The 25,359-nt window shown below is 39.7% G+C and overlaps 1 protein-coding gene and 2 pseudogenes across 11 annotated transcripts in view; 2 read left to right on the forward strand and 1 right to left on the reverse strand.

The window, feature by feature from the left end:
* Positions 1–25,359, reverse strand: part of MACROD2 (mono-ADP ribosylhydrolase 2) — a 1,913,815-nt gene that overhangs the window by 1,848,991 nt on the left and 39,465 nt on the right. For all 9 annotated transcript variants that reach the window (XM_084774709.1, XM_084774708.1, XM_084774707.1 and 6 more), the window contains exon 3: positions 1,483–1,590. In XM_084774709.1, coding sequence (XP_084630835.1) covers positions 1,483–1,590 — 108 coding nt within the window. The remainder of the gene's footprint in view (positions 1–1,482; positions 1,591–25,359) is intronic.
* LOC311593586 (ubiquitin thioesterase OTUB1-like) lies at positions 2,147–2,989 on the forward strand (annotated as a pseudogene). The gene has a single exon. The product of its transcript is annotated as a ubiquitin thioesterase OTUB1-like (transcript).
* Positions 13,429–14,103, forward strand: LOC311593118 (regulator of G-protein signaling 19-like; annotated as a pseudogene). Its single transcript has 2 exons — positions 13,429–13,797; positions 13,834–14,103. The product of its transcript is annotated as a regulator of G-protein signaling 19-like (transcript).

Consider the following 25,359-nt stretch of genomic DNA (forward strand, 5'->3'; position numbering starts at 1 on the left):
CCTTTTTGATAGGACATGACATCTCAAAATGGTGATCAAGGCACCAGAGAGGAAAGGAAGCAAAGAGCCATTAGAAGCAAAAGGAAACTGAGCCCTGATTATGGCAGAGCCGGTACTTTACAAAGCAACTGACCCCCCAATTCTGAAGGAGGAGCAAGCTCCGGAGCCTTCCAGCCTTCCTGGGAGACCCCAAGAACTCATCCTCAGTTCTTACTCTGCATTTTTCTACATTTCAGTGTGTGAATTTACTCTTTACCTGAGACAATAGAGGACTTAGCTGAATCCTCCACTCCTGGAAAACAACAGAGGTCAGGAAATCCCACCCATTCTTTTGTGTTCTGAGGGAAGGCTAACTGTAAACTAGAGCTCTTCTTCTGGGATTACAGAAAACTCACAGGCAACCACTTTGTAGCTTCTGCTAAGTCCAGACACAGGCAGTCTAAATTCTCACTCTGTCATCTCACCCGTGAATCTTCTGTCTCCTTTTCCCCTCCTAGATGGTTAAGCCTGGGTACCAGATTTCACCAAACTTAAGTCCGTCTTCTCTCCTGGTTCTAAACTGCTGCATTTTGAGCCACCATTATTAATGACAGTCCACCACTCTCTAGTGGCTCCTCCAAAGAACCACCTGTATAATGTCACCATTCAGTTCCCCAAAGCCACTCCTTTCTGTATGTGTTTACATCTTCCTGTTTAAAAAAAAAAAAAGTCCTTTTCTGAATGACCTTTTAGATACGTAAGGATCGCCTGGGTCAAATAGTTCCTCTACTGCAATTCTCTTCAGCGCTCCATTAAAGGGGCTTTTCTATCAATGAGCCCCTGCGATTAAAGACTGCCTTCACCTAAGCCTAGACCTACTTTTATTTGACACTTTCAACCTACAAGGGGGGTTTAACTTTCTAAAACACAAATCATAATTTCCTTTTATTAATATTTATCTTTCTAAAACCACAACTGCCATATCTCTTTTACAGATAGCTATACAAGAAAATACAGGAGACAAGAACAACACAAATAGCTGTCATATTTCCTTCAATATCCAAAGAATAAAATTATACATTAAAATTGTGCCAGTAAAATGCATTTTATAAAAAAGGTGAAAACTTACAAACAAGTCAGGTTTTGAAATCAAAGAAATAATTTCTCCACATTTCCTTTTGGGTGATATAATCTAAGTGTATCTTTAGGATTTATACAAAAGAAAGGAAAAGCTTGCTGATCTACTGCTGCTGCTCATTAACTCAAGCAAGAAGCTAGTGATCATTTAACTACTAAAACTCCCCCTGAAAAACTTGTTACCACACTTCGTTACTCCTCCTGTAGCCCAGTACTCTCAATTGGATACATAAAATAATTCCTCAATGTTTTTTATCACACACACACACAAAAAGATTTAGGGCATTTCTATACCAAGACAGTCTAGGAAATGTTTTTAAGTTGTAAAGGCATAGCAAAGAAGACACAGAAAAGTGAACCACTCACCCGCATTGACAATGGCATCCACCTCTAGCAACGTAATGTCACCTCTGTAGAGAGAAACCTTTTCACTCAAGCTTTTCTTCATCTGTGGTGTTTCCTGAGTATTTTCTTCTGTAATAAAAAGAGATACATATTAATAGTAATATTCCTAATTTAATCAATAACTTTTTTGTGTGCGTGCTTCTGTGTCTCATGTGGAGGAGTACATTACTGTGCCGTGGTGCACGTGTGGAGGTCACAGGGTTACCTTAGGTATCTGTCCTCACCTTTTACTCTGTTTTGAAACAGAGTCCCCACCACTGCATGTGCCAAGCTAACTGGACAACAGCATCTCTGTGTTCTTATCTCCACTTCTGTCTTCCCGCAGGGGCAGTGGCTTATAGGCACTCAGATACATCTGGCTATTTGTGTGGGTTCTGGGTTTTCCAACTCAGGTGCTCATGTTTTTACTCACTGAGCCATCTTTCCCAGTACTAACCAACTGCCAATATGAGTCACAGAGTTACAAAGGAAAATCTCAAATTTGTGTAAATGCTAGGGGTATGGTGTATTGTCTATTTATACCCTATTTTCAATATAAATGCACTGTCTGAATTAGTGGTCAGTTAGGAATTTTGGACAACTTTGGGCAATTTCTTTTGTCATTAGAAAAATTAACACAAGTGCGGTGCTGTTTAAAGATGACAGCGGAGGAACCTCAGCAGCAGAAGCAGGAGCCGCTGGGCAGTGATTCTGAAGGTGTTGACTGTCTGCCCTATGATGAAGCCATTATGGCTCAGCAGGACCAAAGCCAGCAAGAAATTGTGTTGCAGAATCCACTGGTGTCACAGCAGCTGGAACTCTCAGTGCTGTGCAAGGAGTATGCTGAGGATGGCAACATCTACCAACAGAAGATCAAGGACCTCCACAAAAAGTACTCATGCATCCGGAAGACCAGGCCCGATGGCAACTGCTTCTATCAAGCACTCAGCTCCTCCCACTTGGAGCCACTGCGGCTCAAGGCTGTGTCTGCCAAGAGCAAAGAGGACCCCGTATCCCAGGGCTTCACCGAGGTCACCATTGAGGACTTCCACAACACATTCATGGACCTTATAGAGTAGGTGGAAAAGCACCTCAGTCGCTGACTGCTGGCCTCCTTCAGTGACCAGAGCACCTCAGACTACCTTGTGGTCTACCTGCTGCTGCCCACCTCAGGCTACCTGCAGCGGACAGCAAGGTCTTCGAGTACTTCATAGAGGGTGGCCAGACCATTAAGGGGTTCTGCCAACAGGAAGTGGAACCCATGTGCAAGGACAGTGACCATATCCATATCGCTGCACTGGCCTAAGCCCTCAGTGTGTCCATCCAAATGGAGTACATGGGCTGTGGTGAGGGTGGCACCACCAACCCACATGTCCTCCCTGAGGGCTCTGAGCCCAAAGTCTACCTTCTCTACCGACCTGGACGCTACAATATCCTCTACAAGTAGGGCCAGTGGCCTGCTGTGCCCTGCCTGCCTCCCCCTGCCAGGCACTAGTCACGTACAAAGGGTTTTCTTTCTATTTTCATTTCTTCTGTTTTGTGTATGTGGTTATAAATGGTCATATTTCACCCTTCCCTTTTCCTGTCATACAACCTTCCGTGTTTTATTAAAGGGGATGCTGGTGGTGAAAAAAATTAACACTATCAATCAATTTTATTATGATAATATCATTTGAAGATGAAATTATCCTCTATTATATTCATAAGGAAGAGATATGTACAACTACAGAGAGAAAACACATTTCACAGAGAAGACCATTTCTACTTTTTCCAGCTATATAATGGAATCTTTCAAAATGTATTTATTTAACCATTTAGTTTCAACCTTGCTATGTCTAAAAAGATCCCCCATCCTGAGAAGATCTAAATTTATGAAAATGTTCTTTCCTTACCATGGTGAATTTAAACTTTCACTACACAAGACAATGTTACTATGCAAGAGAAATGGCTGCCCCCAAAACACAGAGCCAGGAAGCTGCTCTAAAACCTGATATATTGTTATGTTTTAGGGAAATACTACTAATTTGAATTGTCACTTATTTTAAGACAAAGTCAACCCACTTAAAGAAATATGAATAAATGTCTTAAAATACAGAAAGGCTACATATAAGAAGAATTTTATCATATTTGTAAAACATTTACAAACTCAAACACAGGTATTTATGAAATATGCACATCTTTTATGGATAACTATAATCCTATCCACTCACTCAGACACTTTCAGATGAGCATGCAATTTTAAAGTATTTGGAAGATAAGAAGTGATAGGTTTTAAAGCATCTAAATTACCTAAATTGTCTTTGGGGGCTGTCCTGGTTTAGTTTCTCTCTTGCTGTGATAAACACCATAACCAAAAACAACCTCGAAGAGGAAAGGTTTTATTGCCTCTTACACTTACAGTGCATCATCAAGAAAGGTCAGGAAAGGAACTCAAAGCAGAAACTTGAGAAGGGGGGCCAGGAACTGAAGCAGGGACAATGGTGGAATACTGATTAAGGCTTGCTTTCTCTGGCTTGCTGGACTACTTTCCATAAACAGCCTAGACTCTGCCCAAAGAGTGGTACCACCCACAGTGGGTGGGGCCCTCCCACATCAATCATCAATCAAGAAAATGGCACCAAAGATATGCCCATAGGTCAATTCTATTGAGATTCTTAAAAAAAAAAAAAAAAAAAGCAAGGCTGTGAGTCTATATCCTATCAGTTACTACTCTTAGGACTTTTAAATTTAAAAACCTTGATTCCCAGTTAAAAATTTACAAGACTACAATAAATATTTGATAGCTTCTGCAGACAATTTTTAAGTATCTGAATCAGTGAAAATCTATAAATTACAAAAGGCTCCTATGTGTCAGAACTCCAATGGGTCTTAAATTAGCAAGAATTTCACAAAGAAAACAAAATTTATTTATATATGGGAGGTGACAAAATAGATTTATCAGCTATTCTCTACTTTTAAAACATAGGTCTATAAAATTAAGCCTCTATTTCCTAATGGAGAGTTTTTATGCACTACTACATTTGCAGTGTCACTGTTAAGATGCTAGATATTGGCAGGATATCAAGACACTGAGGCTGGACCTCTGCTTCATTAGTAATAGCTTATAAAACCAGTGATTGAAATGGGAAGACTCTAAGCACTGATCAGAGATATGAGACTTGAGTCCTAACTCTGGCTACTGGAGGAAATGTGACATTTTAGGCTGCTCAGAATGGCACTAAAATAACCATTTACAGTTGGTTCTAAGAGCCCTAAACCTTACAAGATCACTGTGTAGCAAGAGGTTTTGTGATTAAAGACAAAACAAACAAACAACAACAAAAGACTACTTTGTTTCATGTTGTGTCCATTCTGCCTCTCATCCTGGTAAGGGACAATCCAAATGGACTTGTCAATCACCTGCATTAGGAAAATTCTCCTCAGGGGAAAAAAGTTGTCTATTCTAGAGATTTTTAAAGCTACATAATTGAAACTGAAAACAAAAACCTCCATAAAATTTGCCTAAAATGAAAAACTGGCACAATAAATCCCGTAGAAATTGCCATGCTTGCCACTTAGAATACACATTGCTCAACAGTGCTGTCTTTGACAACTGCCCTCTCTCATGCCTTGAGAAGATGCACTTGTGTGCAGTGGCCACTTGGACACTGTCCAGTCTCACCCATTGAGTGTACCATCTTCTCCACTACAGTGCCTCTTCTTAATTATTTAAATGGAGATTACAAGGACCAGGAAGCTGAGAATGGATCAAAGACAACCTGCCCCCCTCCCCATAGCAATGATTTTTAAACATGCATGACATTTCTGGATAAGATGGGAGCTAGAGTTTTCCTTCTCTTTCCAGAGAAGGAAGAGGTAAAATAAGAAAAACAGACTCAATTCCAATAGAGAAAGAGGAAGAGTTTCAAATATCCATCCACAATGGGAGCAAAGGAATACCTGAAAAATGCATAGATAAAACAGGGCATTGAAAAGCCAAATAGTTACAGCTCACAACACCCTTCAAAGAGGTGAGCCAGGTGAGCCAGTGCCCCACCCAAGATAAGCCCACACAACCCTTTTTTTAAATTTTATTTTATTAATTTATTCATATTACATCTCAATGGTTATGCCATCCCTTGTATCCTCCCATTCCTCCCTCCCTCCCATTTTCCCCTTACTCCCCTCCCCTACGACTGTGACTGAGGGGGACCTCCTCCCCCTTATGTGCTCATGGGATATCAAGTCCACACAACCTTTAAAGGCCTCTAACCTAATGTGGATTTAGGCAAATAAAGTAATTCCTCTACCATACAGAAGATGAGTGGTGGGGAGAAACCCATGTTAGTCAGTCAGTGTGACTCAGAGAGCAATACCTACGTACCATTTTGAGAAAGAATCTATGTTTAAAAACTGAGATACTCTAGGGTCATGAGATCAAGGAACAACCACAGTTTAGGAGCTCAATTTGTTCTACCACAGAAGCTTATGTCTAGAGAGGCAATTGTAGAAAGCAAGAGACAGACAACAACAAGTGGAAGGGTACAAGAGAGAGGAGGTTAAGCCAAGGCAGAAAAACACACAGCCCAGCCCCAACCTCAGTCCCGCAGGGGTCTTACCCACTGGGAGTATCACTGCAGTGTGACAGCTCTGAGCCTGAGGTCACTGAGTGGACTGACCTCTGGAGTCATCTACCTTCTCCTTCACATTTTCACAACTTTATTGATAACCACGGGATACCATTCAATCTGAAGGTGGTTTTTTTTTCAATTATTCAGAGTATTTTAAAGTTTTCATTGCGTAGGTCTTTCACTTCATTGGTTGGGTTTAGTCCAATTTAATTTTTGTTTTGTTTCATTTTAGGATGTTATAAATTGAATTATTTCCCTGAAATTTCCCCCTAGGTATGTTTGTCTTTGGTATACTGAAAAGTTATGGGTTTTGTATTTTAATTGTATAACATGACACTTTGCTGAAAATGTTTGAAAGCTCTAGGAATTTTTCTAATGGAATATTTAGGAAAGGGTCTCTTGTGACAGCTTCTTTCAATATGGACTATTTGACTTTTCCCTTTCCTATTTGTATCTTCTGTTTTATTTCCTTCTTAGTGCTCTAGCTAAGACTCCAAACACTATATTGAACAGGGATGGAGGGAACAGGCAATGTTACTGACGCTCATGGGGTTGTTTTGAGTTTCTCTCCATTTTGCATGATGATTACTATCAGGTTGTCACTTATAGCTTTTACTAAATTGAGTTATATTCTCCTATTTCTAGTTTCTCTAGGTCTTTTATTATGAAAGGACATTGGAGTCTGTCCAAAGCTCCAGAAATTTTCTTTTTCTTTTTCTTTTTCTTTCTTTCTTTCTTTCTTTTTTTTAACCTCTTAAGATTTGGGGCTGGAGAGATGGCTCAGAGGTTAAGAGCACTGGCTGTTCTTCCAAAGGTCTTGAGTTTAATTCCCATCAACCACATGGTGGCTCACAACCATCCGTAGTAAAATCTGCTGCCCTCTGCTGGCCTGCAGGAATGCATGCAGGAAGAATACTGTATAAATAATAGAAAAATAAATCTAAAAACAAAACAATACAAAACAAAAAACCGAAACCTCTTAAAATTCTTTTCTTGTCTCACTTTCCTATGAGGCATCCTCCTTATGAACCTGACTGAACTTTGGAGTATTTTCCTTCCAGAAACTCAGATTTTAAGCTTTATAAGTACTTTTCCACCCTAATTGTTAGGGGCAGTTTCATCTGCAGGACTGTGGAGAACTGAAAAGGGACTTGTGGTGTGCTATTGAGTGATAAAATCTCTGTTATAATTCTGTTATTGTTCTTGTCTTTGCTATCGTTTTTGCCATTGCTTAACTAATATTGTTTATGCCTTAACTAGAGATTAAAGATTTGAGATGACTGAGCAAGTTATAATGTCATGCTAGACTTCCCTAGACTCCTTCTGAGTAGGATGCAGCTAGATTCATTCAATATAGTCTCTTTAGAATTAACAGTAATCTAGAGCATGGATTGCCTTGGCGGGGATGGCAGGGCTTGAGATTATAGCCTGTGCCTTCTGTCCTTTCTAACACAGCTCATGCCTCAGCAATCACAGCGATACAAGCACAAGCACATGGCATAGAGCTCAGAGACACCTGTCTTCTTCATGTGTTGATATGGAGCAAGCCAAAGATGGGTAAGAGTGAGTCTGAGCCTTACCGGACCTAAGACAGGCTATGAATGATGGAATTCATATGCCAATGACGGGTAAAGATAAGTGCCTATTCACTGACCTAAGGCTCCTCATAATTTTATTTTAAGAAGGTGCATATGTGGGGGGCCATGCCAAATTCTGCCATGTCAGAAATCTCATGTTTAGGCTACATGCTGTGACCTTCGAGTTGCTGGCCTTTGCCTCATGAGGTCCATTTTCTAGGCTATCCTTGGACTACTTACCTTTGAAAGAAGTAAGGAAGTCCCAACTTGGAAGCACCCAGAGGATCAAGGAAGTTCTTACAGGGAAGTACTCAGAGAAACAGGAAGTTCTTGCAGGGAGCGATTCAGGCTACTGTATCCTTGCCTGGGGACTAGGGTGAGTGAGATTAGATCCTATTGACCTTGCTCTCTATATATTCTTACTAGTCGGCATTAAATTGAATCTTGATCAGAAATTTCCTGACTTGATTTGTTATTTCTCGCGTCTCTGTATCCTACTTTCAATCCCCACTCCCTCTTTCAGGTGAACCCTGATTCGATTTTCCCCGCAGGCTGGGACACAACAAGACACACACACACACACACACACGAACTCCACACACACCTATGAAGAAGTTTTGTGCATGATGCCTTTTTAATTTAATTTAGCATATATCAATTGAGATGAAAACTCAACTTAGGCATTAAAATATATATATTATCCTATTTCTACAATCTACTAAAATATTTTGATTGTGACATGATCATATAATTTGACTTTTATTTGAGTTTAAAACTTGTTTATAAAACTGGCAAAAATTCAAGTAATTCTCTACTTTAAAAATCAGTGATAGTCATGAGGTTATACGCCAAAAAAAAAGGAAAATATACTTTTTGCTTTTAATAAAATTTCTAAAAATTCCAACTTACAAAAACAAAGAAACTAAAACTGGCTCTTTTTTAAATTATATAAAAGAACTAGAAAAAAATCAGAAAAGTAACAGTATTCCAAAATTTGTCTTCTTTACCATGATTTAACTTTAGAAACTTTCAATGTGCCAGTTAAGACCTTTCAGAAAAATAGTAGATAAGCAAGTTATACACAGAGCAACCTCAGCAACGAGATAAGGGAGCTTGCTAAGGTGCTAGGGGAGTACTGGGAATTTAAAAAGAGGACAGAGAGGTCTATTATGCTTTTATCATCCTCCCTAAAAAAGAACTAAAACCTTAAAGTTCATTAGTCTCTATTGTCTTCTGAGGTGTACCGTACATCTTCTGACTGCAGCACACCAAGGCAGGAGAGAAGGCTATGTGCAAGACAAAGAGGACCTATGGCTGACCACTTAGGCTCAACGGATATAAAACTAACAGATATTAAGTCATTATCAAACATACATGTGAGGAGAAATTTTTACTAATCTGAAAGCTGGGCAGAATTCCTTCTCTGTATCATCTATGCCATCCTGATAATACTTTACATAGCCTTTACTTTGCAAAATGTACTATATTCAAACATCTCTCCTTACAAGGTAACAGAAATGACACAACCAACAAAATAAAATTATGATCTGTGCTGGGAAAATTGATGGGGTGGGGGTGAGTGGGTGACAATAAGATAGTGTAGAGAATATGAAGGACAGCCATGAGAAGAGCCAACCCCAGCAGAAGGAGAATGAACCAGATGGGCCAGGTACTCACGCTCAGCTAACTGATCAGAACAGGGATGGTGTGCAAGGCCTTCTGCCATGTGCAGCTTTTCCAGGGCCCAACAAGTCCAGATATATTAAAGGACCAGAGGTTGAACTGATCCATCACCTGCTCAGAGTTTTTTCTTGTTTTCTTTGCATGCCAGTAATACATGCAGCAAATACAACAAATTTCTTCACTTGGACTCTGAGTTCTCTGTGTGCTAAAATAAAATACCGCTCTATTTCTTTTATCTCAAGTACACTGCTCCTACTTGTATCAAAGCAGTATTTAATTTTCTTCCAGATTTCCTTAAATATTACTGTGGTAATTACTTAAATAGTACAATTACCAATCTTGGTTTCTCTTTATTCACAGATGTTCATTTATTAGTAGTAGTATAATTTATTAACTGAATATACAACCAGTGTTCACCAAATGCCAGTAGAAAGAAAGTCAGTGTCCTATTTAGTCATTAAGTGGGATTTAAAAGGAACTGGAACAGGAACAGATCGGTAAGGAAGTTCTCAAAATAACCTTGGCTGAACTAAGGCTGTAGCAATGAAAACTGCGGAAGAGAGCGCCAGGGATAACAATCCAGAGGCATATCTACACAGAATAGGATCACATTCGAGGAAGGATGTTGGAGTGGATTTGCTGGCTTCTGATCTCAGTCACTATTGAGAAGTAATTCAGGTGAAAGAAATGGCTTAGCAACAAATATAATTGTGTCAGTCTTGATTATGTTAGACCCAAGTTTCCTACAGAATGTTCACAAATTTGAATTATCTGCTCAAAAGTAAGAGATTCAGGCGAGATGGTCAGGGTTAGGAAATGGCAAATGGTAGTAGCCCTGGGTGAGACAATTAAGGGCAGAACTGAAACGAAAATGGGCCAAAGCCAGAACACTAGAGAGGACACCAACCTTTACACATAGGATAAAGAAAAAGCAGAAGAAAATGCAGCTTGAAAAAACAGTGATCAACAGCTTCACATGTTACAATCAAGAAACAAGAGGCAGAAAATGTTCTTCTGGGTATAACCATCATGGCAACACCAAATGATCTTGATAAAAAGGATTTCAATAATGCCAAAATTTAGACGTGTTTCCAGCTCAGCCCAAATGCCCTATGACAGAGAAATAAGGTATAAAGAATCTGTGATCCTGAAGAACCATAGGAAATGGGACTTCCGGTGTGGCCATGGCTCAGCCTGCCTCAGCAGGCCTGTTGCACCAGGAACATCTAGGATAGAACCCTCCCCCAAAAAATCCCCTGCCCATTGGGTCCCCTCGGGCATGTCCAGCTGTCCTGAGAAGCAGACTGTCCCCTGAGCTCCATCTTCCAGCCACAGCTATCTTTCCAAGGCCTGCTACCCTAGGAACATCAGGCTTGGCCTGCCTTCCCAAGGCCTGCTACAGCAGGAACATGCAGAGACAAACAGACGGCTAAAGGCCAGCATAAGAACACAATCAACAAGAGCCAAAGCAATATGGCACCACCAGAGCCGAGCTATCCTACTACAGAAAGCCCTGGATGTCCTAACACAGCTGAAGCACAAGGAAATGGCCTTAAATCCAGTCTTATAAAGATGATAGAAACCTTTAAACCTTTAAAAAGAAAATGAATAAATCCCTTAAAGAAATACAGGAAAATGCAATGAAATGAATAAAACTGTTCAACACCTGAAAATGGAAATAGAAGCAATAAAGAAAACACAAACTGAGGGAATCCTGGAGATAGAAAACCTAGGGAAGAGAACAGGAACAACAGAAACAAGCATCACCATCAGAATAAAAAAGATGGAAGAGAGAATCTTGGGCATAGAACACAGGATGAAAGAAATTGATACATTGTTCAAATAAAATATTAAGCCTAAAAAATTCCCGACACAAAACATGCAGGAAATCTGGGAAACTATGAAAAGACCTAATTAAGAATAATAGGAATAGAAGGTGAAGAGGCCCAGCTCCAAGGCCCAGAAAATATTCTCAACAAAATCATAGAAAAATATTTCCCCACACTGAAGAAAGGCACACCTATACACATACAGAAGCACATAGAACACCAATTAGATAACACCAGAAAAGAAAATCCTCCCACCACACTCAACATACAGAGCAAAGAATATTAAAAGCTACGAGGGGAAAAGGCCAAGCAACACACAAAGGCCGAACTATCAGAGTTACATGTGACTTCTCAACAGAGAAGGGCCTGGGCAAATATTCTGCAGTCTCTAAGAAACTACAGAAGCCCACCTAGACTACTATACCCAACAAAACACTCAATCACCATAGATATAGAAAGCATGATATTCTAAGACAAAATCAAATAAACAGTATCTTTCCACAAAGCCAGCCCTACAGAAAATACTAGAAGGTAAACTCCAACCCAAGAAATCTAACTACACCCAAGAAAGCACAGTAAATAAAGAACTCCATACCAGCAAAAATAAAACTCTCTCTCTCTCTCTCTCTCTCTCTCTCTCTCTCTCTCTCTCTCTCTCTCTCTCTCTCCCTCCCTCTCCCTCTCCCTCTCCCTCTCCCTCTCCCTCTCCCTCTCTCTCTCTCCCTCTCGTGTGTGTCTGTCTGTCTCCCTCCCTCTCTTATCACAAACATCAAAATAACAGGAATTAACAATCATTAGTCATTAATAACTCTCCGTATTAATGGAGTCAATTCACCAATAAAAATACACAACAGAATGGATGAGAAAACAGGATCCATCATTCTGTTGAATACAAGAAACATACCTCAGCAACAAAGATAGACATTGCCTCAGAATAAAGTGATTTTTTAAAAAAGTTTTTTCAAGCAAATGGAAACAAGAAGCAAGCTTGAGCAGCCATACTAATATCTAATAAAAATAGACTTTCAACCAAAATTAATCAAAAGAGTCGGGAAGAATACTTCATGCTCATCAAAGGAAAAATCCACCTAGAAAATGTCTCAATTCTGAATACACATGGCTCAAACGCAAGGGCACCTACTTTCATAAAAGAAGCATTACTGAAGCTTAAATTACACTTCAAACCCCACATATTAATAGTGAGAGACTTCAACACCCCACTCTTATCAATGGAAAGATATTGGTGGTTAGTCTGATGCTATGTATGCAAATGCTAATTTCTGGGACCTAAGATCTGGTTGCAGTCCAGACAAGTACATTCTCAAGTACACCAAATGATATTGTATAAACTTCGATTCCCAATATTCTCTGATTGGTAAAAATAAAATAGGCTGTACAGCCTATAACTGAGCAGAGCTTCAGTTCCCAGACCTGGGGACCATGAGATGGGAAAGAGGAGAGGAGAGGAGAAAGGAAGGGAAAAGATGGAGCAGATCCAGCCCAGACAGCATGAAGACGGGCAAGTAACGTGGGGATTGTGGCTAGGAGGGAGCCTGACCAGCTTTGAAAATTAGTTTAAATCGTACCTGCCCAGTTACTATACTAAAGTCTTTTATTAAATCATTAGGTCTCTGTCTCAATTATTGGGGAACTAGCCAGGTTATAGGAAAGCCTTTTAGAATTAATAAATATTCAACAACAGACAGGTCAATGAAACAAACTAAACAGAGAAATAATGAAACTATCAGATGTTATTAATCCTTTGGACCTAACTGATACCAACTATGTGTTTTACCCAAACACAAAAGAATATGTCTCCTTCTCAGCACTTCATGGAACCTTCTCCAAAATTGGCCATATACTCAGTCACACAGCAAACCTCAACAGACAGAAGAAAAGTAAAATAACACCTTGTATCTTATCAGACCACCATGGATTAAAGTTGTACTTCAAAAGAAATCCTACAAACTGATGGAAACTGACCAATGACCACTGGCTCAGGGAAGAAATAAATTAAAGACTTCCTAAAATTCAATGAAAATGAAGGCACAGCATACACAAACTTATGTGGCACAATGAAAGCAGTGCTAAGAGGAAAGTTCACAATACTAAGTGCCTTCATAACAAAACTGGGAGAGGAGACGACCAGCGGGATTTCTGATCACGCCGGTGGCCTGACCGGGAGACATGGCGCACACAGAGCCAGAGGAGGGGGACAGGGCCCCCGCGATGTCCAACCATGATGACGCAGCCCCCTCAGAATCCCCCAGTCGCAGTCCCTGCTGCTGTTCCTGGAACCAAGTACAGCGACGAGCTTGGCAGATTTCTTGAGAAAGCAAGTTGCAGCCCTGCCCCAGCTGTGAAGTCTGCACTCCACCAAGCCCTGAGAAGTACAGATCTGGGCACAGGGCTTTGACAAATTGATGCACAGCCCCACGGGCTGCAGTGTGATCCAAGCATTCCTGCACACAAAATACAGTAAAGAAAACATGCTCTTTTGGCTGGCTTGTGCAGAGCTGAAAGCAGAGGCCAACCAGCATGTGGTGGATGAAAAGGTGCGACTCATCTACGAGGACCACCTAGCCCCCAAGAAGGTGGGCCAGACTCAGAGATAAGTGGGGTTTGCCTGGGAAGGGCACCATCTCTTGGTGCCTAACACACGGGTGAGCCTGGACTCCTGTGTACAAGAAGGCATCAATAGGAAAATGAAGATGCAGGAGCCATCACCACACACATTTGATGGTGCACAGCTGCAGATCTACCCCCTCATGCACCGGGACTCGTATCCTCATTTCCTCACCTATCGCTCTCTACCACTGGAGGAGTGGGGGCCACACTCCTCTGAGGCCTAGGTCACTTGCCCTACAGATGCTCTACTCCCATGGGCAGACGAGGGGCTAAACCTGCCCCACTTGGCTGGAAGTAGACTCAGTCCCAGGGGCAACTGCAATGTTCAGCTCTACCCTAGCCTGTTCCTAGTGGGGGTTTTCCTAGACGGTGCCTCAGGCCTCCTCAGTCATGTGCCCAGGAGATATTCTCATGGAGGAAAGCCTCTATACCAATAGGTTTGTAGCAGGAAAACTGTTTTTTCCTCAGAACCAGATATAGGACTTCAGAATCAAACTCAAATGAAGAGCCCATTCATATTTTGTATATTAGTGAACTTTTAAAATTGGAAATATGTCCTTATTGTACATTTTATCAAAAAAAAGAGCTTTCGCATTCATCTGCATTCTTCCACACGCCAAAAACATGAAAGGAAAAAAAGAAAAGAAAGAAATTGGAGAGATCTCATACTAGCAACTTAACACCACCTGAAAACTCTAGAACACAGAGAAGCAAACACACCCAAGATGATTAGAGTGCGGGAAATAATCAAACTCAGAGCTCAAATCAATGAATTAGAAACAAAGAGAACAATACAAAGAATCAACAAAACCAAGATCTGGTTCTTTAATAAAATCAACAGGATAGACAAACCACTAGCCACACTAAGAAAAGACATAAAGCCAAAATCCAAATTAACAAAATCAGAAATGAAAGAGGGTACATAAACACAGACAATGAGGAAATTCAAAGAATCATTAGGTCTTATTTCAAAAACCCAACCTCCACAAAATTGGAAAATCTAAACAAAATGGACTATTTTCTTGATAGATAGCAGGTACCAAAGTTTATTCAAGGACAGGTAAAGAATTTAAATACTTCTATAACCCCTTAGGAAATAGAAGCAATCATTAAAATCTCCCAACCAAAAGAAGCCCAGGGCCAGATGGTTTTAGAGCAGAATTCTACCAGATTTTTCAAAGAAGAACTAATACCAATACTCCTCATACTATAGAACAGAAGGAACACTGTCAAATGCATGCTATAAGGCCACACAGGTACCAACCTGATCCCCAAACCACACAAAAACTCAGTAAGGAAAGAGAATTTCAGGCCAATTTTCCTTATGAATATTGATACAAAAATACTCAATAAAATACTAACAAACTAAATCTAAGAACATCATCCTGATGGGCACAGTGGCCCTTGCCTGTAATCCCAGCACTTGGGGAGGCAGAGGCAGGTGGATCTCTGTGAGTTTGAGACCAGCCTGGTTTATGAAGTGAGTCCATGACAGCCAAGGCTACACAGAGAAGCCCTTTCTCACACAAAACAAAACAAAATCATCCACCATAATGAGGAAGGCTTCATCTCCGGGATGCAAGGATGGTTCAACATTGGAAAATCCATCAATGTAATCTACCATATAAACAAACTGAAAGAAAAAAAAACATATATTCATCTCATTAGATGCTGAAAAAGCCTTTGACAAAATCCAACACCCTTTCATTTTAAAAGTCAGCCCCTCTCTATACAAATGATAAACAGGTTGAGAAAAAAGTTAGGGAAACAACATTCTTCATAATAACCACAAATAATATAAAATACCTTGGTGTAACTCTAACCAAGTAAGTGAAAGACCTATACAATAAGAACTTCAAATCTCTGAAGAAAGGAATTAAAGAAGATATCAGAAGATGAAAAGATCTTGCATGTTCATGGATTGGTAAGATTAATATAGTAAAAATGGCCATCTTACTAAAAGCAATCTACAGATTCAATGCAAATCCCATCAAAATTCCAACACAATTCCTTACAGACCTTGAAAGCACAATATTCAGCTTCATATGGAAAAACAATATGCCAGATAGATAAAACAATACTACACAATAAAAGAACTTCTGGGGTTATCACCATCCTTGATTTCAAGCTGTACTACAGAGCAATAGTAATAAAAAAAAACTGCATGGCATTGGCATAAGAACAGGTTGATCAATGGAATTGAATCAAAGACCCAAAAAAAAATCTAAATACCTATGGACACTTGATTTTTGACAAAGATGCCAAAACTATATAATGGAAAAAAGAAAGCATCTTCAACGGTTCTAGTCTAACTGGATGTCAGTATAAAGTATGCAAATAGATACATATTTATCATCCGGCACAAAACTCAAGTCCAATTGGATCAAAGACCTCAGCACAAAACCAGATACACTAAATCTAATAAAAAAGAAAGTGGGGGATAGCCTTGATCACATAAGCATAGGAGACAATTTCCTGAACAGAACACCAATAGTCCAAGCACTGAGATCAACAATTAATAAATGGGGCCTCATGAAACTGAAAAGCTTCTGTAAGACAAAGGATACCATCAAGGGAAAATACCAGCCTACAGAATGGGATTTTCAGCAACCCTATATCCCACAGAAGGCTGATATACAATATATATAAAGAACTCAAGAAATTAGACACCACCAAACTAAAATGCCAAATTAAAAAATGGGACACAGAGCTAAACAAAGAATTCTCATCAGAAGCTCTAATGCCTGAAAAGCACTTAAATAAAAGTTAACCATCCTTAGTCATCAGGGATATGTGAATGAAAAGGACTCTGAAATTCCATCTTACACCCATCAGAATAGCTAAGGTCAAAAGCTCAAGGTGAGGATGTGGAGTATGGGGAACACTCCTCCATTGCTGGTGGGAATGCAAACTTCTCCAATTTGGCAGCCACCACATTGGAAATAGTTCTACCTCAAGATCCAGCTATACCACTCCAGAACATATACCCAAAATCCATCGTTCCAAAGTGTTCAACTATGTTTATAGCAGCTTCATTCATAACAGCCAGAAACTGGAAACAACCTCTATGTCCAACAACCAAAGAACAGATAAAGAAAATGTGGTATACTTATACAATGGAATATTGCTCAGGTATTTAAAAGAGGGCATCAGGCAAATGGTTCAGACTGTAAAATCATACTGCTTTATTTAAATAGGAATAAGGGAGGAAATAGAGAAACTTGGCTTAAGATGTGAGGAAGTGATCATTTGCTGCGATGAATGTAGAAAGGGTAAGGCCTGAAGGAGCCATCAGATTACAAGGTCTGTGTTTATCTGAATGTGGCTAATATTTCAGAAGTCACCGCTCATTACATTCTGCATCTTCCTCAACTCTTCCAATTAGTCGTCCCGACTCCTATAACCTGAACAATTTAAATTCTCCTAACATATCCAACAGAGTATCAAAATCTTACTGATATATACCAAAATGCCTCAAATCCATCTTCTATTCTTTAATTGCAACATAAAAACTAATTGAATCGAAAGATAAAATGCCCAGGCCCTCACTTGTCTTGTTGATCTTATTTTTATGACCCACTGACCTCAAAGGCCAGTCAGTCTCTACAGTGTCCACAACTTTGAAAATGCTCACATCCCTGTTTCTCTTTCAGGAACAGTATAAATCTGGGGACTTTGTGAAGCCTCCGCTCCGTGTGTTATACAGGCTGTTCTTGTTTTACAAATGATGCTCAGTCTGGGAGAGGAGCACTTCCAGGATAGATGAGTGACTTCTCCATAGCTGACTTTTTCCAGGTCTGCAGCACAATTCCTAGCACATGGTAAATATTCATTTACTTAAATAAGCCAAGGAAAAGTGGATGCAGCATGGGGAAAGTAACAAAATAAACAGATCAATATAAAACAAAATTTCAAGCTAATCACTTAAAAGATTTTAGTGAATAATAGAGTTGTACAGCAAATTAATGAAAGTTCCTATATAGAAATGGTAACACACAGACACAGTATTTTACTTTTCTGCTTTAAAAAAAAAAATCACTAAACCCAAAGCTTCTATCTTTTGTAATCTTTAAGATAGTTTTACCACCTGAACTCCAAAGAACCAGACAAAAGCCCTTTGGAGGACTCTAGGCATTTTTTATTTTTTTACATTCTGATGAATTCTTCAAAGGACTAGAAGGACCACTCTTCCAAATCACTAAGCCGTATTTCAATTCACTGACATAACCTTAAGTACAGTAAGAACTCCAAAAATACAACAACATGTTCATCCATAAAATATAAAAGTTGCTGGACTTGGCCGTGCACACCCATAGTCTCAGAACTCAGGAAGGTGGCTGCAAGTTTACAGCCAGTAGGATGTGCATAGGGAGAGCCAGGCAAGCCAAGCCAGGGTTGTATAATAGAACAAACAAACACAAGGCCCACACAAAGTTAAAACTGTTAACTTACTGACTCAAAACTACCTCCTTGAAGTTCTCTACATCGTCACAAACGAGAAAGGAGATGTAGGCCAGGCCAGCTCCAGATGTTAGGGACGCTGGACTGCACAACTATGCTTAGACAGCACTATAATTAGAAGAATCATATTAGAGGAAATAAACAAATTATCTAGATATCTGGACATTCATCTTCCTAAAGCTCTAGGCCAATATGCTGACAGTCTTTTCCTTCAATGACTTGCATGTAAGATCAGACTTTCAGAAATTGGATGTAAGCCAGGTGTGGTGGTGCACACCTTTAATCCCAGCACTCAGGAGGCAGAGGCAGGAGGATCTCTGTGAGTTCCAGGCCAGCCTGCTCTACAAAGTGAGTCCAGAACAGCCAAGGAAGGAAGGAAGGAAGAAGTTAGATGTAAAATTATAAGCCTTTTCAATCATCACCAAGTACTAGAAAAAATTAACAACCCACCTTTTTAGGTGTTTCATTTTTTAATTTTATAAAATTGTATTGTTGTTTTGAAATCATTGATTACATTTATATACAATTTTAAAATAAATTTTAAAGAAACCCATACAACTCAAATAACTAGCAAGTTCAAACTGTTAAGACTCCTTAGCAGCAGACTTTTCTTCAGCGACATAGAACCACAAAATACATTGCTGGGGAAACCCAGCATGCTTAGCAACCTTCTTTCTGTAGAATGCATGTAGGCCATACTTCTCTGATAAAATGAGCAGTATGATAGCTTTAAAGGGACAGAAGCACGTGAAACGCAGGATTTGTCTGAAGTTTGGTCAGGCATAGGATTGCACATGACAGTGTTCTCATGGTTATCTTACTAAGATACCAGATATCTAAGTAAGAACATATGCATTATATATTAGTAATCTGTCGGTACATTCAAACATAAGAATCAATGAAACAAATTAATTTATTATACCAAGTTAATTTAACTGACCAAGACACTCAAGAGCTCAGCAAATATATTACCTGTATACATATCCTAAACCATTTCCTTAAGAAAAAATGTCAACCAAATAGAAAGTCAACCCATAAATATGTCACAATAACCTGAGGCAGAATGCCATGGTACAAATGGACTGGCAGAGGGCATTAAAGGCAGTAACAAAAATACTGATTCTCCTTTTGAGCCTATGTCTAAGCAACTCCCCTACCCTCCATCCTATCGTGAACACCTCTGTTGTCATGCGTCTGTGACTTCTGAGACCTGAAATCCCATCCACAGCCTCAGTGTGTCCTTTAAATGTTTCCTTGGCTTCTTGACGTCACTGACACTCAGCTATCTGTTCATAGCAATTCTCTTTAAAATAAGGCCTTTTATTTAATCTTCAGCAGTATGTTCATCAAAACTAGAAAAAAGGATTAATGGTCCTCGTTCCCACACCAAATTCCCACACTTTCTGTTCTGATTCAAAGAAAATTGCTGGCCATTTTCTCCTCTTTCCAAGCTCAGAACCATGGACAGGTGGATCCTGGGAAGGTGGATACTACAGATACAGATAACACTGTGCCGGGTGGATTAAAGACCAAGATAGAAGCAATCAGAATCTTCGCACAACATTGTAGAAAAGAGTCAGGTACCAACTTCACAGAGCTGTTTCATAACAGATTAGCTTCTATTCTGTTAGAGATCCTGAATCAACTGGTCTTTTTATTAAATCAAACGAGTCTTATGCCATAGTACAGTTTTCCAGTGCTCTTGGGGAAAAGAAAACAGTCTAAGCTTATTATACCATATAAGACCCTACACAAGCCTACCCAGGTTTCTACCTCTTTGTTGCAACCCAGATGAAGCCTGGCCCTAGGTCCTCTTCAGATTTCCATGTATCAAATTCTAATGTGTTAAGGGCCAGCACTTCAGAAAGCATTCTGTTACTTTCCTACCTACAGTGTCATCTATTCCCTCTATCACATTATCCACTTTATTTTCCCCATAGCACTTAACATAGGCTGAAACAGTTTGTCCTTATGAGTCCCTGTCCTAGGGAAAGTGTAAGTACTATGAAAACAAAAGCTTATCTATTCTGTTCATGGCTGTGTTTCAAATACTTCACATACTGCCAAGAAACTGTATTAAGCAGGCAAACTAGTGGCGCAGACCTATACAAATCCCAACTGCTAAGGAGGATAAACAGGATGAAAATGAGTCAAAGACAAGAGCAATTTAGTTAAGTTGCCATCTCAAAATAAAGACCAAATATGTGTGTGGGATTATACCTCAGTCCAGAGTACATGCCTAGCATGTATGAGGCCTTATATACGCAATCCCTAATTGCGTACAAGAAAAATAAATGAAGGAACATTCAGTAAACATTAGTAATTGCTTTTCTATAGATGGGGTTCTTGGACTGGGATGTGTCAGTGGATTCATGCTCAAGTATAAGAACCCGAATTCAAACCCTCAGCATCAATGTGAAAAGCTGAACATGGCAGGTAGTTCCTGTAACCATAACACTACACGACGAAGACAGGAAGAATCCTGAAGCTCACTGGCCAGCCAGCTCTGTCAAATCTGTATGGTCTGTAGGCAGTGAGAGACCATGTCTCAAAAACATGAACACACATAGACGTCAAATGTACATGAAGATATCCACCCCCCAAAAGATGAAGGCATCACCTCCCCAGGATATTGGCTACCCTCAAGTCTGGACTACTCTTCGCCTTCCTAAGTCTTCAACTTTCTTTCCTATTCTTTCTTTCCCATTCTTCAGCTTTCAGAGTAAATGGTACTGCTTCAGAATGCTTCCCCGAACAACCTAAGACAGCCTTAACTCCAACTGCTACCAGCATCCTCAATCATTTCATCTGATTTATTCTCTTCCAATTATCCTTCAAAATACAAAAATTCACTATTTATTTATTGGCCACCTGCCCTAAACATAAAGCTTGCTACGATAGGGGGAGGCTATTTTTCTTTTCTTTTTTGTGGTTAGAGCTTTTGAGTAAAGTAATATATGTAAACATGGTCACATAACTGAAGATAAGTCTGCAAGTAACTCTTCCTCCCCCTAGAAATAACCATGATTAATTTGAGATTAAGTAAAATGCAAAAATTAACAATAAAGTTTACCCTGAATCATGAACAACATCAGTAAAAAAACCAAGAGGAAGAACAGAGAAGTTAAATCTGTCCAACTTCAGCTATGTACATTTTTGGAACTTAAGTTATTCTTAATATTGATAAGTAAAAAAATATGTTCAAATATTTGGAAATTTCAGTAAAATTAAAGTATGCTTCCCCGATACACATATTATGCACATAATAAATTTTAAAATAAATTTCAAATGAAGTATGCATAGGATACAGATACATAAAAAGAATGCCCCCTGCATAACAATAGAAACAAAATTAAAAATTAAGTGTAAAAATAATTATGCAACAAATGAAGATGAGCCCAAACTCCCCAAGGCCTAGTATGTGGGGTTTTTAAAAAGTAATAACATGAAGAAAGCAGTAAAATATTTTAAAGAAATTAAAGATTTTACCAAGAAAAGATTTTAAAATAGCAGTTGAAGGAAATAAAACACAAATATTTGTGTGTTTTTTCATTTACTGTGTATGGGGAGAGGGGGAGCTGCTTGTAAAATACCCTGCAACTCAAGCAGCGCACAGAGGTGGACTACATTGAGGCTGGCAAACAGCTGTCTTTTTGGCATCTTTAGTAGGTGATAAAAGTAGGGATGCATTGTACTGGATTTCAATTGCTAGTATAACTGTCTTCTCACACAAGAAACATTTTGTTTCCTTTGAGCTTTTTTTTTTTTTAAGAGAATCAAGAGTTAAAGATACCATGAACAACTCACCAAAATATCCCAAAGTCAATAGACATATACAGCCAACACTCTTGTTAAGAAACACATCACTACTACCCAGAGGTGGATTTTGTTTGTCTGTTTTGTTTTGGTTTTTTGTTTTTCCAAGACAGGGTTTCTCTGTGTATGTAGCCTTGGCTGTCCAGGATCTCCCTTCGTAGGCCAGGCTGGCCTGGAATCCAGAAATCCACCTGCCTCTGCCTCCCAGGTGCTAGGATTAAAGGCGTACATCACCACCGTTTTGCTTTTTTAATTTTACTTTATTATTTTGTTTGTATGGCTGTTTTGCCTGCAGCTATGTTTGTACACCACCTGTGCACAGTGCCCTCCAGGGCAGAAGAGGGCATCAGATTTCCTGGAACTGGAGTTAGAGCAGGTTGTTAGCTGCCATTCCAATGCTAGGAATCAAACCTCTGGAAAAACAGCCCGTGCTCTTAACCACTGAGCCATTGCTCTTGGATCCCTTTCACATAGCTGGGCTGCCTCGTCTGGGCCCAGTGGAAGAGGATGTGCCTAGCCCTGCTGCAACTTGATGTGCCAGGGTTAAGGTTGGTACACATAGGGGACCTCCCCTTCTCTGAGAATAAGGGATGGGGGAATGGAGGAGAGGATGTGAGAGTGGGAATGGCAGGCTGTAAAATAAACGAAAATAGTGATGATAATAATAATAACAATAACAACAACAACAATAATAATAAATAGACACATCACTAAACTTAAAAACCTCTAACACCACTTCCTTTCCCACAAAAGTAACCACTGTCCTGAGGTCTCAATCTAGTTTTTCCTGATGTTGAATTTCACGTGCATAAAATAATAGACAACATGCTCTTTCAGGTTAGCCTACTTCGATCAACAGAATGTTTGCATAATTTCTTTGCTGCTGCATGCAGCTATAATTTGTGTTTTACTGCTGTTCTCATTGCTCTCCAGGATTGTCTGGAACACACATTTATCCATTTTACTAGCGATGGACATTTTACTACCAATGGACATTTCTCCAGGTTTTTATTAATAAAAACAGTGAGCATGCCATATTTCTTGTTCACTGGTTATCTCAATTCTTACTGAAATTGCTGGACATATGCACTACAAAAAATAACTTTATGAAGACACTGCTGGATAATTTTCAGAAATTATTTTCCCAATTTACATACTCAGCAGCAGGAGCTTCATTGTCCTTCTTAGCTTACGACCACATAATATTTCTCATGTTTTTATTTTTACCCATTCTACTTAGTGTTGCAATGTTACCTTACAGCATTAGCTTGGTGACTGGTAATTTTTTAGCACTTCTATTAGCTACTTATGTTGCTTTTCTTACTGCTGTAATCAAACACCAAAAAGAAACAACTTGGGGAAAGTTTCCTTTGCACTCTGCTTTCAGGGTATAGCCCATTACATAGGGGAGTCATGGAAGCAGAAGGCCATACGTAGCCACAGTCAGGAAGCCCGTAAAGATGAACCCTGCTGCTTGGCTCACTCTGTCCTGTCCCATTTTATTGAGCCAGTGACCCCAGCCCATGGATTAGTGCCACCTGCATCAGAGCAGGTCTTCTCTCTACATTTAAACTGCACAGCTATGGCTCTAGATGTCTCAGTCCACTCCAGCTGACCGCAAAAACTAACTACCATACCACTTAAGTATCTACTTTTAGTAAATGCCCGTTCAATTCTCCTTCCCATTTTTTGGCTGGGTTTTCTCTTTATCAAACTGATTAATATGCATTTACACAATACAGGCAAAGTTATTTGTCAAGCATATGCACTGTAAGTATTCTTTTGTTTGTTTTCTTTTATTGAAACATTCTGCAACACATGTTCTTGTCAGTGTTCAAAGGTTATAAATTCTTTCCTTAATGCCACCAAAGATTGTTTAGTTTTGTTTTCCAGGGTGTTTAGGAACTACTTTAAGCCAGACTTAATATTATCATGTGTGTGTTTCCTTCCAGTAGAGTGAGCTCTATATCCAACCACAGAAGCAGTTAGTTACCCCGAACAGTCATGCCCCTGTTACGCCACGGGCATGTCTTGCCTGGAAGGCAGGTATAATCTCACGTGTGGTCTACAGCTAGGGGAGACGCTGAGGAGTGTTCTATCCTAGCAGCCTGCATGGTGCCTCCTAGCACTGTGGATGCTAGCCAGCAGTTAGGAAGCTTCCAGCTTAGTTCCACCTTGATTTCTGTGTCCTGTAATCAAAACATGTAGTGTCTTCAGCAATAGGGTCTTACTACCTAGTTCTGGTAGGCAACCGAGAGTAACAGCAATAGCATCTATCCCCTGTGACCTCTCCAGCCTATAACTCACAGGAAGCTATCCCATACCTGGCACTGAAGTTCTTGTCTTCTAGAAGCAGAATTTTTTTAGCCATAAGGAGAATTTCCATGCCAGGCTCTTTTGCTGTACAGTTTTTAAGACATGTTTTTTTAGTTTATAAAGTAGCAGCTTTGCATATGGCTTTATCACGAATGCTTTGCTGTGTTAACGCTCTCCTAATTCCACTTACCTCATCCCCTTGACCCAAGCCTGTTTGAGCCTTTTAACATCTATTCTACCCATCTACCCCCAACACACACACTCTATACCCTCTGTGTTTTACTGTTCACCTCTCCTTTCTCGCTTTCCGGCCTCTATACTAAATTAGATTGAAATACAGAACTCAATATTCAAAGCTAGGATCCGTGTCTTTCTGTGCCTGGTTTACCTCAATTAGTACAGTATTTTCTGGTTGCGTTCTTTTTTATTTTTTGCAAATTTCATAATTTATTGTTGCGGTTAATTTATCTGCCTATAATTATTATTACTGCAGTATTTTCTAATCCTCCAGCAATCAAGACACAGACACCTGTTATTTTTTTAAATAGCCTTAGTTAACCTGGGCAGGGAAGATATTAATCCCCTAAACTACTTCCCATAGTGGTGCAGGTATGGAATACCTGCCACAATCCCATGCCATCTACTTCTAATAATTTCTATCAAGCCATTGATAATCCCATATACTTGCTAATTATCATCATCTGGGCCAAGTCTCCATCCACGCCAGCCATGTGCTTCTCCTCCACCTAACCCATGGTGCAGCCTTCTTCTTCACCTCCCTCAGATCTGTCTTCCTCCCAAGATTCTCTCTGTCTCCCCAAGCCCTAGAACCTTAGCCATACCCATGCCATTCGACCTGCCCAGGAGTGATGGCCTTTTATTGGTCAAATAGGTTAGGCAAGGTACAGGTGGGGCACAGAGACAGCAAGCAGTAATTAG

This window comes from Acomys minous, assembly GCF_964271855.1.
Source record: "Acomys minous genome assembly, chromosome: 3".
Lineage (NCBI taxonomy): Eukaryota > Metazoa > Chordata > Mammalia > Rodentia > Muridae > Acomys > Acomys minous.